The sequence below is a fragment of the Corvus kubaryi genome, unplaced genomic scaffold, assembly GCF_017639235.1.
Source record: "Corvus kubaryi isolate FWS band 111438036 unplaced genomic scaffold, C.kubaryi_AGA036_p1.0 74, whole genome shotgun sequence".
NCBI lineage: Eukaryota > Metazoa > Chordata > Aves > Passeriformes > Corvidae > Corvus > Corvus kubaryi.
In genome coordinates, this window is record NW_024582061.1 from 12,078,528 (window position 1) to 12,094,643 (window position 16,116).

A 16,116-nucleotide genomic window follows, 5' to 3' on the forward strand; every position below is an offset into this window, starting at 1 on the left:
GGCCGGAGGGAAGGGCCGCCGCCAGGGGGCGCCGCCGGGGGGGGGGGGGGGGGGGGGGGCGGCTGCGCGGCCGCGGGGCTGCGCGGTCATCCCGGCCCGTCCCGTCCCGTCCTGTCCTACCCATCCGTCACATTCCACCCCGTCCCGTCCCGTCCTGTCCTATCCATCCCTACCCGTCCCAGCCCGTCCCGTCCGGCCCGCGCCATGGGCAGCACCCTGCGGAAGAGCCAGGCGGTGCGGCAGGCGCCCGGCAGCGCGCCCCTGGAGCGGCGGTGCCCAGCAGGTAGGCAGCAGCGGCTGCCGGCGGACAGCACCTGCCTGGCAGCGCTCCGCACCGGGTGGGCTCCGAGCAGGGCGGGGCGGGCGGGCGGCCGAAGGGACCGGCTCCGGTTTCCCGGTGAAAAGCCCGGGAAGGCGGAGTTGGGACCCCCTCCCGTGCTGGCGGCCGGGCGGCCCGCGGGGGTACCGCGCTGCAGAACAGCTTTGCTGTGCCTTCAGCAGGGTGGGTGCCCGTGGGTCCCCGCTTTGCTTTGGGTTCCCTGTTCCCAAGCACGGCCTCTGCCGCCCGGCTGTCCCCTCAGTGACTTTGTTGGACAGGCTGTGCGCATCGTCCCGCTCACGGCAGCGCAGGGCGATGCTGGGTGTGGGACCCCGGCCCTGGGACGTGCCACAGCGTGGCCTGAAGGATGTCTGTGCTGAGGAGGGAACAAGATTTGGAGTTAGGAACACGATTTGGGGTTGGGTGGGAGTTGAGTGGCCCTCTGGTCCATGGAGATGATTTCTGCTTACCAGGATTGAGGCATCTTCCCACGACAGAGTGGGGATATTTGTGTTTCAGCTGACTGCTCTGTAGCTCGTCATAGCCTGAGATCCTCCTTGGGCACAACATTAACCGTGCTCTCACCAGGTCTAGGAAACCCAATGAAAGGAGATAAATAATGGGCTCGAAGTAATGAACGCCTGAAAATGAAGCTATGCTTACATCTGGTGCTGAGCAGCAGTTCTGCCTAAACGAAAAGGCACTCTTAGGATGTAGTACTTCATTGAGCATGTACTACTGTAGGAGTGTCTTCAGCTCTACCAAATCCTTGGGAAAGGAGACTGTTTTAAAAGATGTTCTTATACATGCAATAATTTGAGAACCTTGACAGAAAACCACCTTGGGAGCTTTAAGGTGTTATATGATATCTTAAGTCTTATTATGCAGGCTGGAAATTGTCAGAACTTTGGCAAACAAAAAATAAAGATGCCTGTGCAGTAAGAATTTGCATAAGGCACAGCAGGAGCTGGCAAATACAAAGATGAGGTTTATAACAGTTAAAATTCTTGAAATAGGCTTATTGTTATGGTTCCATATTGCTTAGTATCTTTCAATTATACTAACATAAACTCCTCCAGTCTGAGCATTGGAAGCACTGGATGTTCCTTGATCCTAAGCGGAAGGAATGGGGAAGAAAATAATAAAAAAAAGAAAACTCTCATACCACTGTCTAGAGAGTCCAGCTGTCCTTGTAGTTTCAGGACAGTGCTGTGACCTGACAGCAGTTCCCTTACCTAATGATGCCACTACCAACTAAACTATACTTACTACTTACTAAACTATAATTTAGTTTTAAATCAGATACTGAAGGCTGTGCAGGTGTGGTAGCACAGAGTCTGGGGCAGAGTGAGCTGCTCTGGAGTTATACCCAAACCTGGTTTCTCTGACCAACAATATATCTGCTGGCATAAACTCAGAAATGAAACCTGCATCTTAATGAGCTTTTTCAGCCTTGTGAAGCTGACTCATTTAGGCTAAGTGACTTAAAAGAACATGTTGTTTGGGCTTTGGTTTGTATGCTCTGCTGTATCTTTGCTTTTTCAATTTAAGATGTTACTGCTCCCTGTTGCCTATTCTACGACTCTGGCAGCATCTTAAAGTCATTCTTCAGGAAGGCTGGTTTAAACTCTGGGACAAAGTTTATATTTCAGCATCAAGGCAGCTTTGCTTCTGGGATAGTTGCATATGAGTAAATGATTATCTAAAACCCAATGTCCATTTCCCAAAGAAACACATCAAAGTTTTTAGTGTCCATCAAGGACAAGAGATGAGGGGAGTTGTGAGTGCTGTTGAAGACCTTAAATAGGAGATTGAAGCAAAAAAAAATTACAGAAAATTGAGTAGAGATACATAATTTACATTAAAATGGAAACATAATCCAAATAAGCTAATTACTCATTGTTTAACTGACTCTAAAACATGAATAATCTAAAATTAACCCTTTTCTACAGTAGGTCATACCAAGCAGTAGAGTTGTTTTAATATCTATATACGTCCCTTGGACAAAGTATATTTAAACTTATGTTTGTAGTAGGAAAAAGAAATTGGGCTGTTGATAGCTGAAAGAATTTCTTATTTGTTCTCTGGATTTTTTTCCCACCCTTCCATATTTTTATCAATGGCAATAATAAATTCAGTTATTAATTCACTGTAAGATCTAAAAATGTTTAAAAAAAAAAGCAGTAGCAAGCTGGGAATGAACAAAACTGGCAAAAAAAAAAGGTACCTAGCACAGGAATAAGTAAAATTATTAAGATGAGGTGCTTATATATAGTTTGAATAACAAAGCTCTTAAATACATTCCCTTGTCCTTAGTTAGTACTTTCAAAAAGGTTGTTATCAGTCTTCAAATAGCATTCAGTTTACTTCAACAATTGGATTTTGCACGTGCATTATTTATGACATTTTGTGGATGTAAAGGTATGAAAATTGGAAGTAACTCAGAAGAGAGTTCTTTTCCTGATTTTTTTTGTTAAATTATCTCCACACCTAGTTTTCTGAATTATAAACAGGCATTTTACTGCAGAACGGATTAAGGACAAAATTAAAGCTGTACCATAAGAGACTAAATTTACACATCTCAGAATTAAGATAGCCTGGGTTGTAGCTTTTGCTTTATAAAGCATGTTATTTGTTTCTGTGGGACTCTACCTGGTTATTACATCAAATGCTGCTTTTTTTCATCCCAGACTGTCAGAGTTGAATATTATGGCTGGCTGTGTTTTAGTTTGTTTTGACTTTGTTTTAAGTTGAAGCTGCTCAGCTTCTGTCAGGACTGGGCACTCAGGACACGCTCACTGGTGGGCCTGGAAAGTAGACTGGGAATGAAATTTAGGTTGGATTCTACAAAGTGAGTTATCAAGGTAGTTTTATTATAATTGTTCCTCATTTTTAGTGCTAATACGAGAGCCTCTGAATGCAGCATAACCGTGAGATGGAGTAACAGGGGATCCACTTGGGTGGTCCTAGTTCTGTGCTGGATTACAAACACCAATGGTGATTAAATTGTGTTGACATTTACATGTGGTCAGTGTCTGAGTAATAAGGCCCCAAATATTTTTACTTTTGCAGTATTTCCTGGAAATGTGTTGACCATATAATTTACATGTCAGTTGCTCAGGTGACGATAACAAATGTGTCATAGCACTATTTGTGCAGAAAAGTAGAGTGGACTCAAATCCTGGATGTGGCTTAATGGATGCCCATGTACTTCCTCTACCCTTGTTAATAATTATGCCATCCTTTTGATTTCTTCTGTTAACAGAAGTGGTGCTTGGCCCTCAACAGTGTGTGGTATTTATCTCCTTTTTGCAGTCCATCTTTATGGTTTCTCTATTTTCAAAACTGTGGAGATGAAACTCCACTGCTTGTTCCTGTTTGATGGTTGTTCCTCCATTAAGCCCATTTCAGGCATCCTTTGGTAGGGTGTCTTGTTTCTGTTTTGATTGTGCTTGTAGAAAACAAACCAAATACCAGATAAAATTGTGTGCTGTGGCTTACTTAGTATACTGAATTTGTAACTTATCCTCATTTTTCTTTACCACTGCTGTCTCCTGAGAATGCTTTATCTACAACACCTCCCCTGCTTTTGATATGTTTTTTGATACCTGCCTGTTGTCATGGAGCTGCCTTCCAGTTTATAGCTCAACTCATATATTTCCTGTATTTTTTTTTCCATTGCTTGTTCATTTTTTTCCTCATTTACACTTTTAAGTAACTTCCTTTTTTGAACGTGGTGTCTCGTTGTAGGTCTTCCTTGCAGAGCCATCCCCTAACTTGCCTGGTTGTAACTGATTCCCTCTCTTTTTCCTTATCTCCGGTTTGGTTTTACCTACTGGTTTTCTTCCAAAAAGTTCACAGCTGTTGCTTTCCTTAGCATATTGCCTTTCCTGTATGTACTCTTTGTGCCTTGTAGTATTGAGTATGTAATGGGATTCATTTATGGTAAACTCTACAGAATTGTGTGACCCCCCCATAATTTTTGGCTGTTACAACCCTATCTGACCCAGCACTGTCATTTGCATAAAAGAGATACAAATGCAAAGAGAGGAAGTAAGTAGAGCATGCAAATACTTTTATTTCCATAGAAAATAGCAGTGGCTTAGCGTAGTGTAGTCCTAGCTTTTCTTAAGAATCTGCTAATGAACTGGTTTAACCAAGTGAACGGAGATACCATCTCATTTTATCTTCTGTTCTAGCAAAGTTGCCTGTTTTGCGTGTTGAGTGAGGTGCTCAGGGAAGAAAATGCTGTTTGACACGGTCACCTCTCCTGTGTCCTGCATTGCATCCCCAGTATGGTGGGAAGGAAACTCTTAACTTCCTTATCTCCTCTGTTGTTTGCACAGCCTGACACAAAGCAAGCACTTCATGGAAATTCTGGCTCACAGGTGTAAGGTATTTGTTGTTTTCCACCCACCCTTCACAACCTCAGCCAGACCTTTGTCAGGGCCCTGTGCATCGGGTTGGTTTGTCGGGTCACTTTGGTGGCAGGAGAGCTCAGAGGGCAGTGAGCGACCTGTTAGGTTGTGCTGCTTCCCTGTCCTCGCAGAAATGCTGTGTCATTGTTTGCTGGGCTGCTACAAGCAGCAGTGAATCGTTCCACTTAAGTCCTTTGTTTTTCAAAGACAAGAAACTTTGATTACTCTGGATTAAAATATCTGGGTTTTTTCCTCACTTCTTAAAAAAGCTCCACTTTGGGGGGAAAAAATAATCACAGGTTTCTGAGCCAAGTACCCAAGTACTTTCCGTGGTGTTGTACCTGCTTTAAATTTCATGCCCATACTGAAAGATTACCTGCAAAGAACTTGTTTTCCTTTATCCATATTCAATTTTAATATTGGGTTGTTTGACAAAAAACCTGATTGTGTGTGAGTTGTTTTCCACCATTTTTTATGTTCTCTATGACTCAAATGCAAGCCTGATTACAAAGAAATATGTGGGAATGAATAAATGGCTTCAGTTGTGGTAGAAACAATAAAGGCATGGCCAATGGCAGTAGGGACTAATGAATGGCACCAGCACCAGGAGATCCTGTTTCATCCCTGCTGAGTACTGTTTTACCTCTCTGGCCTCAGGTGCCACACTTATTCAAGTGAGGCTGGTGATGCTTCCTCCTTGTGTCAGAGAGTTGTTTATTTACTGACCAGGAATAAAAAAAAGGTAGCATGGGAGTATTAATCACAGTTTATGGGAACCACAGGTTTGTGTTGGCCACAGGAATTTCAAGAAGAAAAGTCAGGAAGCTCGGGTCTTTCAGGTCATCTGAAATAAAGGGTGAGCTGGTATGGATGGCACTGTGAGCATGATAGACTTACAGGTAGGTAGTTATAGCAGAACTCAGCTTCCTTTGTTTTGATGTAGGTTAGACAAAGTATTAACTAATACGGGTAAAGCCCAAAGCAATAGTGATTTTTTGAAGGAAATAGACAAAAATCTATGGTAAAATCACTGATATTGTAAAATTATATTTTCCATAAAGATTGTATATAAATCGTTACATGAGATATTGTAGCTTTTACCACAGTTCCAGAGGCAGACAAGTTTTATATTAGGTTTTCCATAACCTACTTAATTTAGTTCGCAATGAAATAAAATGGAAGATGAAAGTGGTCAAAGATACATAATTAATTTAAGATTGGCTGCCTTTTACTGAGGAAGAGAGAATCTGAAATTTACTTTTGTTAAATTTGTACAGTTTGTTCTGTTAAAGCCAACAGAGTTGTATTGTAGATGTTCTAGAAATACTTGAGGTCAGCATGTGATGTTATGCTCACAGAAAACATCCCTATTACTGCTAATTAGAGCGATCTGGCTAATTCCTGTATGATTTACTGTAAACAATTACATAAGAAATGAGGAATGGCTGAAGACTTTCAAGGGCAAGTACTCACTGTCTGATACTGCTGAGGAACTTCTGTGGGTGAGAGCGCTACTAGGAAAGTCTGTGAGAAAGCCCAGGTCTTGGTGGAGTGGGATTTAAAGTTCCATAATTCTTATGGCAGAATCATGTCTTGTAAGAGTTTTCATAACAAACCAAGGAGTATAATGATGTCCCTGCTGAAATCAGTAAAGTAAAATACTTTTCATGAACAGTTGGACTTTGTGGTAACTGCATGAATACTTAGAAAAGCAAAAGGAAAACAAATGCCTGGAAGTAGGAATTACTTCTTTTGCTAGGAACTAGAAGCTGAGACCAGTTTTAGAACCCCTTTTTTCAGACTAACAGGATGAGACAGGTTATAAGTTTGAGTGGCTGATTGTTAGAGATGGAGGTGTTTGAGTGTTGAGTTTCTTGCCCCAGGTTCTTCTTGGATGTGAAGGTGGTGGATTGCAGCTCTCCAAACACAGTGCTGACGTCTCGAGTGGAAAGCTGATTAGAGGAAGTTGTTGAGTCAGTCCCCAGATGTTCATTGGAAAATTAGGCTGAAAGGGTGAATTTTGTCACTTAATGCCTTTTTTTGAGTGGGAACTTTTCCACTGTGTATAGAGAGCTTTGTTTCAGGCCCTCAGATGGATGTCTGTTACAGATGATGGTTTCCTGACTACAGTCAGATCTGTTTCCAGCTGTCCGAGTGTGAAACTTAACAGATGCTGCTTGAAAGTTTGTCTTTTATTTGATCTGGTGTTTGTCATTCCTCTGTCAGTATTTTTTCTTTGGTTTGTCTTGGTTTTGTAATTCCTGTCCTGCTATGCAGAGGTTAGATTAACAGTTGTCAGTAGATTTTTACTGTCCTTTGAGAATGCTGTGCTGCTGAGCTTTCTGCCAGTTTCTGCCTTTTTCATACATTAATCACATTTGATTGATTTGAATGATGAGGGTTCTTTTCTCCTCTGTCTTAGAGAACTCAACACTTAGGTTGGAAAGTTCCCAGAAGAAAGTTTGTATCTATACGTTTTCCCACTTTACAGAATTTACTTTAAATGCTTTTTGTACTCAAATAATTGTGGTAAAAACAAAGAATTTATATTTTCATGAAGGAAATAGGTGTTTTGGAGTAAGACTATGTGCCACTGTCAGGACTCCACTAACAGAAATCTGATAAAGTAGAGCCCTTGCTTCAACTCATTGCAAAGTTCAATTATTCCACATTATGCCTTGATGTTGATCACATTCAAGCAATCCCTTATTTAAATGGAAGAAGTTTTAAGGTCTTAGATAGAAAAGGGCATTAACAAGAACACAATTAAAGGGCTTCACAACAAATATAAGCAATAACATAGTTTGGAGAACTTCTGATGTCTTAGGAAGTTGTACTTTACTCTTTTGCTTGTCAAGTCTTAAAGCTTGGTGGGTTTTGGATTTGAGAGCCTAGCTGGCAGCTCAGCTCCACTCACTCCTCTCTGGTGGGTTGGGGAGAAAACTGAAAGAGTGAAAATGAGAAAACTCATAGTTGGAGCAAAGAGAGTTTAGTAGGCAAAGCAAATGACACCATGCCAGCAAAGCTGCAGGCTTCCATTTCCTCTCAGTTTTGTCAGTTGAGCTGGTTGCAAGGCAGCCTTTCAGTGTGCATTTGTGATATGGTCCAGGCTGGAGGTGTGTATTTTAGAGACTTGGGGTTTTCCCCCGGTAATCTGAATGATGTAATGGCTCTGCTGCTGCCAAATATTTGAGTTTGCACAATAGGGGAGGTAGTGACCTATGAGGATAGTGCAGAAATGAGCTAATCTAGAAGAAGGAAAACCTGAAAATTTCTCCACCTAAAAAGTTCACTTGGACATAAGGTAAATACTCATTGTCATCTGAAGTAGCCTGTACTTCCCAAATGCCTGAAGATAGGGCTGTAAAACAAGTTACGCGCTTGCTCGGAAACATTAAAAATTTAGAGGCGTCTTCTGAACTCCTGGAGCAGAGAGTTTATTTTTTTAATTATAGTTTGTGAAAATGTGAAGTTTGTTCTTGTTGGTAATGTTCCCCTGTGTGATAGGGAAAATCTAGGTAAGTCAGTGGAGACTTTTGCCTTGAAGTGCCACTTCTAGACCTTTGAAGTGAGTAGTTAAAGGGCAAGTGCTTTCCATGGGTGTCCGTGTCCTGCCTCTGCAGCTGGTGGGATCCCTGGATTGCTTTTGCAAGGTAAGGTAATTCTTATCCTGGAACAGTTCTGCTTACAAAGCTGGTCCAGGCTGTTGGGTTGGGCTGGTCCTGTTCCCACCTGATCAAAGCCTTCTGAAACCAATTGTGCCTTTTTTTCACCCCAGCCAGGAGTTACACAACAAACAGTCAGAAGTTCAGAGGCCTCAGTGCCAGGGAGGACTTTGCTTTGTGAGGAAGCTGACTTCCAATAAGGAAGGATATGGATTGAAAATACCATAGTTGCTTCACTGTTTTTTTATCTCTGCTCAAGAAGCAAGGCTTAAAGGGTGGGGTTTTTTTCTGGTTTAACAAGTTCTGAGCAAAACTGGCAGTTTTGCCACTACCAGAGAGATATATTGCTCCCTCCTCTTACTCTCTACTGGTCTAGTAATGCCTTCATCCTGGCACCAGCTATAGTGATCACAGGATTATCCCCTGAGCTGGCTGAGCTTGTTAGACTGGTGGGAAGCTGTCCACAACCTTTCTTCTCCTGGGTTAGTTTTCTCCTAGGTTAGTGAGTTGATTTAGCTCATGCATGGGTCTAATGTCTGCCAGAACTGGTGCCAAGTATGCAGACATTAAGAAGGTAAAAACCAGTGTGGTGGAAGAGAATATACTTGTCCTTTTTTTTTTTTTTTAGTATTGGTTGGTTAGATTGATTCACCCTGTGTCAAGGAGCACTTGGCAGGTCATAGGGAAGGTGCCACTCAACAGCCACCACCTCCTAGATTGGGCTAACAAAACCAAAAGACAGTGGTAGTGCGGGGCAAGAGCCTCACTGGGCTTTCCTGCAGTGATGTGAGTTGCTACAGACTTGCTGAAGTAACACTGATACGTACCAGGCAGAGTCTTCCTCACCGCTACATGTCTGAGGGTTATTCCCAGCAGAGCCATGGTTCAGGTTCTCTTTAGCAGTCTCACTCTGCAAAAAGATATCTGCTGACTCATTTTTGGAAAGTGTGGATTATTCACCAGGACTGTGGGTTATTGCAAGTGCCGTTAATGGATGGAATTTTATGGAGAGCAAGCTGGTGACACACAGAGCACTTTCTGCTTTGTCATCCTGCATGTGGCAGGTTGCCCAAACCAACAAGGGAGAGGCCCCCAGCAGCAGAGGCACCCAACATACAAACTCTTTCAAATGTCTGCCAGGGGCTATGGTTGCCTTTGGGCTTTGGGGCTATTGCTAAAACTTGGTACCTCTGGCACAGATCTACCTGAAAATAATTAAAGATATTTATATAAGTGCCTCTGTTGTCTAATGGCTAGATTTTTATCTCACTGAAGATACAGTTTTAGGTGAACGTTCCTGAGATTGTTCAAACTTGCAGGAATAAAATACTCCTTCTGTTGCTTCAGGTACACACAGGACTGTAGCTTTAATATAATATAGTGAAGCAAAAAATTATCCTTTGTGAAGGTTGTGAAATTATCCTTTGAGAAGGGTGTTCAAAACCTGTGTTCTTGCTTTTCTTTTTTTACATGTGTATGTTCCCCAACTAGAATAGGAAAAGTAGTATCCATCACGAATACTACTGTTAACTGTTGCATAACAGTTCTGGTCTTTAAACCCCTTTACCACCATCACCAAAGTACTCTTCCCAAAACCTTTGTGAGATAAAGGAATTTTAGCACCAAGTTTGAGAGAAGAAGTCAGAGGTGACAAGATTACAGACCAGTTTTCAATGACTGCCTTTTTTAATTTGTGTTTGTGTGAATGCTTTTCAGGTTTGTGGGCTCGGTGCCCATGTAATGTATACATAGCATTCAGTATGGCTGTTTCTCTTAGTATGGACACGCTGCCAGGGTTTGCTAATTAATGCTGGTTGTACGGTGCAAAGTATGCTTGTGATTAAGTATAAACAACTGTGTGCTGACCCATTTATTGGAAATTAAGTTTAACATAATTCAGAGTTATGTGGAGGAAGGCAGAGTTGATAATGGATTCCAATCAACTATTAGATTTTCCACTTCTTTTTTTTTCAATGCCACACCAAATAAAGTTTCACTGTGTGTAAATGTTTGGTTTTTTTTTTTCTTTTCACAAATAAGCTTAAACTTTTATACTGGAGATACATATATATATATGCAAGATCAGTTATGACCAGCAGGAAAACTGATCTTTTCCTTTTGAATGCATTTATCGATACATTGAACTGAAAGAAGTTTCCAGGCAACTAATTGCAGGAGAAAACTAAAAACTTTTAATTCAGTTTAAAAAGTACGAGACTTTAAATGTTACTTTCTGGGCAAGAAAGCTAAAAGTCATCACTTTGCTTCAAGACTGAAGTTTCAGGCTTAGCCACAGGAAATATGATTTCCTTGCTTTGATCCAAGCATATTGTTAGACTGGCAAAAGGTACTGAAATCTCAGCCAACTCCTGCATGGGATTTTATTCAACAGAAAAATATCGCAAGTCATCCTAACGTTGCAAATGAGTCATGAGTCGCCTTAGGAAAGGCTCCCCTGGGACAGACATGCCACAGAGGAGGAAGCAATGAAGCCGCCAGGCCACTCCCCCAGACAGTTTCTCTCGAGGAGCACAGCCTTCATAAAGGACGTCTCTCCAGACACTTCGTTATTTTATCCTTTATTTCACAGGGGGAGCCCCGAAGCTGAGAGAAGGGCAGCGCGAAGCAGCGGCAGAAACTTCCCAGCCAGTTGTTTCTGTACGGGAGAAGCAAATAGGAGATCATGAGAGAACTTTAAAGGTAGGGGGAGATACATTTCAAAGTCTGTAGTTTAGTTCTGACATTGAAAAATAGTCAGAACGTAGACTTTCTTGTAAAGTTGTAGTTCATGGGTGAAGAGTGAAGGAAATCTGTTCTCAGGATGGGATTATGGTCATGAAGAAGTTCCCCCAGTAAATGGGATGTGGATCTTGTCAAGAGCCTGGCTGCTTTGGAGCAGGGTTCTAGGAGGAAGAGAGGAAGCTTGTGATCTACTTTGTATAATCTAAACTTTTAATATGCTTTCATAAAGAGTTATTATGAAGAATTAATGAAAAATGAGCCAAACAGTAGGAAATAAAAACTGAAGTTTCTTAATCCATGTGAAAGCATAAAGCATTTTTCTTAAAAGAAGAAAAAACAAAGTAGCATGATATAACTAGTGATCTAAGCAAATGAGTAGTTGGTGTGGTTTCTTTATATGCATCATAAAGATACCATTCTCGGCAGCTGGGTCTGATGACTGTGGGGAAGTCAGTCTGCCCTCATGCTTCACACCGTCCACTAAGCAAACAGGAAGGTGTGCTTTGGAAAAGAACGGCACCCTTTCACTAATTTTACATCTCTACATACAAATGAAGTGAAGCTGCACATCACAGTACAATACATGCCCCTTTGCTCTGATTGCGGTAGGAAGTTTGATCCTGGCTAAGGGCTGTGTTAGAAAAAGAGAAAAGAGGGAACTAAAGGCCAAAGTAGGTTCAGTGGTAGGGGTGTGTGTTGGGGTGGTGGAGCAGGAGGAGAAGAGGAAGGAGAATGCGGCATTTTTGGGTGTTTTCACAGTGGCTTCAGGTGTCTCCTAGGTTTTGTTTCTACTGTTAACATGCTGCCCGGGGTTATGTAATACTACTACAATCTAAACTTCCTGCAGGCAGATGCAAAGCCAGAATTCCTGCTGACATTGCTGTGTAATTCGTCTGAGCAATAGGGGATTTTTGTCAGTGGGATGGCTGCGCTGGCAGCAGTCAGTAGGGTAGACATAGTTATAGAGACTCACTAATCAAACCTCAGAGGAAGGTGACAGAGAGGGAATAACCTCAGAGGAAGGCAACAGTAGAATGGGTTGAGTACGAAGGGCTGTTTAATGCTAAAGAAAATTAAGATGAAGAGATAGAGGAAACTTATTTGGGCTCTTTTCTTTTCTTTGGTTTGCCACAACTATTCCAGTAGTCCTGAATCAAGTCCTACCAAGTTAGGCAGACAGAAACACGTATTTGTAAAGTGGCAAAGTATGAGTTTCCTAATTTACGGGTTTGGTCTTAAAAGTTTTTTCATTACTTCAGTCGATGCTCACAGATTTACATCAGCTAAGGAATCTGATCTTTACTCACTTCAGATCTTGTCCTGCAACTTGAGAGGCATTGAGAATTTTGCCACAACTCCAAAGGCTTGAAGATCTGAAGCCCTCATAAATTGGAGTTTCACAAATGAAGTATGAAGGCTCATTTTAGAAAGTGTTGAAGATGGTGCCATGTTCTTTGTGGCATAAGCTGTCAAAATGCATTTTAGGACTAATGGGTAGTTTTTCTGTGGTAGTAGCTGTGATTAAAAAAAAATCTTTTGTAAAACCATGGTGGTCACACTTGATCCATTTGATACCAAAGTTATGCTAAACCAAAGCAGTGATAAACACTGGCATATTACAAAAATGCAGTTTTCAGAAATGGTTTTCTTCATTCAGTTCTGTTCATTCCATTGGTAAGGCTGGTAATTATTGTGGATTAGGAGTGTCGCAGAGGATTGTTTTATTTTCCTACAAATATATGCAGGAGGAGGGGGAAAACACTAATTAGGAAAGTCAAGGGCAGATGAAAAGAATAAAATAAATTAATGGAATGCTTGTGTCAGCAGTTACGTATCTCATGCTGGAGTACAGTATGAGGAGGCACTAGACTTGCATTGTTGTGGAAAACTAAGCTCTGCAAGGAAGCCCAGTGCTCCAACGAACAAGAAAATTTGTAGTTCAGTATCTGACAGGTATAGAGCTTTTCATGGGTGGATTAGGAAGACGAAATTAAAAGCTAATTAAAAGCAGAGCTCAGAAAATTCAGATGCAATTATGTTCCCTTATCACAATATTTGCTACTGAAAATACTAATTGTTGAACACTGAATGATGTTTCCATATTCCCTCATACTTTTTGTTTTCTCTGTTCAGGCACATCAGGAAGAAGACAATCCTCAGAAAACAATGGAAGTGAACGGACTTAGACCAGTGCCAGATTCCTATGACTATGATCTCATTGTCATTGGTGGAGGCTCAGGCGGTCTGGCAGCTGCCAAGGTATGAGAGGGAAAATACAGACTTATACTTTCCTTGTCAGCAGGTGGGTGACATCCTCAGTGTCTTGAATTTGGGTATCTTTAGCACTGTAGGAGCACAACATTTCTGCCTGATCAGTGACATTTCTTTGGAGGTTAGTGCAATTATACAATATTCTTTTCTTTATGTTCTGAAGAAGGAAAACACGGTATATTCCTTAATATTTGTTAATACTCCTTACTAGAATGAAACTTGGTCCCCACTAATGGGAGATGATGCTGCTGGAAAGCAGCAGGTAAATATCTTAATAGTGTTTATTAGTAGCTGAACTTAAACTCAGCTCATAAATGAGAAGGTTTTTAAAACTATTCATAATTATCATCAGGAGGTATCTACTTTTATATAAAAGTACAATCTTTTCAGACATAGTTGTGTATCTTGTTTTAATTCTTGACAACGGGGGAGCGTCTGTGATTTTTGAGCTTACATAGTTGCATAAATGGAAATTTTGCCTACACTTAAGTAGAGTTATGGTCTCACCCTTCACTTCTAGGGTCTGGTATTTCCTGCCTGTAGCCAGATTGGTTAGGATATTGCTATTAGAAGCGTATCTAGATTAATTAAAAGAATTCACAGTGGTACAAAATATACCAGCTCTTAGAGCTGTCATTATCCCAAATATTTTAAACTTGCTGAAATCTAACGTAAGTCAGTAGCTCTCCTTTACTTCAGTAGTGAGGCATGTTGTGTCTCTTCTGTCTGTTGTTGGATTAACTATTTAGGAGTGAATTGAGCATTCCTGTAAGTAAAACTACATTGTTGCTCAAGACCTGGAGCTGGATTATTCCTCCAGTCAGGGGGCATTTCTTTTGTTCTTGAGAAGTGGAGGAGCTCATGGGGCAGTGAAAGAAAATAAGGGGAAAATATTTTAGCATAGCATTGGATTCACACTGAACCCTGGTCCCCTAGAAGTACTTCTGTTATAATGGAAATGTGCAGGGCTGAGTGATGGATTGTAGGTCCATAGTCTATTTTTGTAATTTACTGCTTTCCTATCAATAGGGGCACTGTTGTCATGGTGTAGGATTGAGGATTGAAGGTAAGATATATGAAAATTCTGAGCACCACAAAGAGAAGCAAACACTGAGGATGGAGATGTTCTGGGATGGGAGAGAGTAACAAGAGTAAAATAGAGTTTGCAGTAATGCAAAAAGAGCTTGCAGTAATAAGAAACCAGCTGTCGAAGTTTCCATAGGGAGACTGCTTTGTTGTATACGTGTGCTATGTTGGGAAGCTGCAGCAGTGATGTTTATTGCATCCTTTTTCAGTTGTAGGACAGAAAAGGTGTGCAGTAGGAGGATAAACTGCCTTATTCCTTCAACTTGGTGTACAAAGTATATTGATTCTTAGTGTTCTCAACTGATAAGTAGAGCAGAAGATGGTAGATCAATAAAGTCAACACCACCATCATGTGTGTATTTCAAGTCAGTTTCGTGTAGTTTAAGTGAAGCTGTTTTATACACATGAACTTTTGACTTTTACTTAGATTGTTCAATGTTTTTTAATGAATTAACTAACAGTGCTTGAAAAAAAAGCCCAGACCAAAACAGAAAAAAACCCCAGCTACACAGCTCTTATATGAAGTTCCAGATACCTGCACTCGGGTTTGCAGCAGTTTAACTGGGTTGGTTAAATGTGTGCTTTTGACTCTTGACACATGCACCTTTGTGAGCACATCTTCCTCTCTGCATTGGGCTCAGAGTTGGTTACTTTGGAGGCATGTCTCCACAGTGAGTGCGAACACTGCCAGGCTGACTTGGTATAATGCAGCTGCAGACTCAGACCGGTGCCAGGCCCCTGCTCTCAGTTCACACAGAACAGCTGCAGCCCTGCACAGCCTTGCTGCGTTCCTGCAGCACTGCTCTGAGCCCTGAAAGGTTTGAGAGCCTGCAGGGCAGGTTTGTGGCTGTGGGCAAATCACTCAGCAGAAGTGGTTGTATCTGTGGGATCTCAACCGAGGTGGCGATGCAGTGCTGTGCTGTGTTATGTGAGCGTGTAGCTGAGTGAAGCTTGGCAATCCATGCAGTCTACTTAGCTCACCCTGGTAAAGCTTTTTGGAGCAGTGTTTAAGAGCTGTCATTATAAAGGAGCTTTAATGCCACGTCTCAGTCCCTAAGCACCTTTCTGAGGAACTTTCTCAGAGGTGCTGCTAATGGATAGGAATTAGCTTCTTGGCCAGCCTAGATCTTTATTGGAAGTGGAAATCCAGTACAGCAATGTTTTCCAAAGGTGTCTATAGCCTGTGTTATTTGAAGTGTGATTTGCATTTTGCATGAAGTAAAATAGACTTAAAATTGAAATTCTAATTGTCAACTATTTGGATTAGCAAGTATTACTGGTAACAGATCGCTGAAGGCTGTCCAGCTCCTCCCAAACCAAACCCAAGGCCTTAGTGTAATATCCTGTTCCTATAGTTGTTACTGCTTACATGTTTAAGAACTCATTGTATGATGCCAGCATAGTTGTGGCTACTGCAAGTAGCAAAGTTATTCTGCTGCATCTCATGGGAGGAATCTGTCATTGCTGTTGATCAGCTACATAGTGCTTCCCTAAGTGATTTTCCATGGTGGCAGTTGCTGCTGTCAGTTTTTGCCTTCTTCTTAAAAAACACGAAGGGAGCAATGAAATTAGTGTATAGTTCTCAGTATCAGGCATTAATTGTAGATTAGCTAAT

At 41.5% G+C, this 16,116-nt stretch overlaps 1 protein-coding gene across 2 annotated transcripts in view; it reads left to right on the plus strand.

Annotated features, from left to right (window-relative positions):
• Positions 1-63: 63 nt before the first annotated feature.
• TXNRD1 (thioredoxin reductase 1) overlaps positions 64-16,116 on the plus strand; it is a 36,196-nt gene continuing 20,143 nt past the window's right edge. The window contains exons 1-3 of one of the 2 annotated variants that reach the window (XM_042051042.1): positions 64-283; positions 10,993-11,102; positions 13,278-13,403. In XM_042051042.1, coding sequence (XP_041906976.1) covers positions 205-283; positions 10,993-11,102; positions 13,278-13,403 — 315 coding nt within the window. In that variant the 5' untranslated portion in view covers positions 64-204. Of the gene's footprint in view, positions 284-10,992; positions 11,103-13,005; positions 13,098-13,277; positions 13,404-16,116 lie in introns of those variants that run through there. The other variant, XM_042051043.1, reaches the window with a different exon arrangement.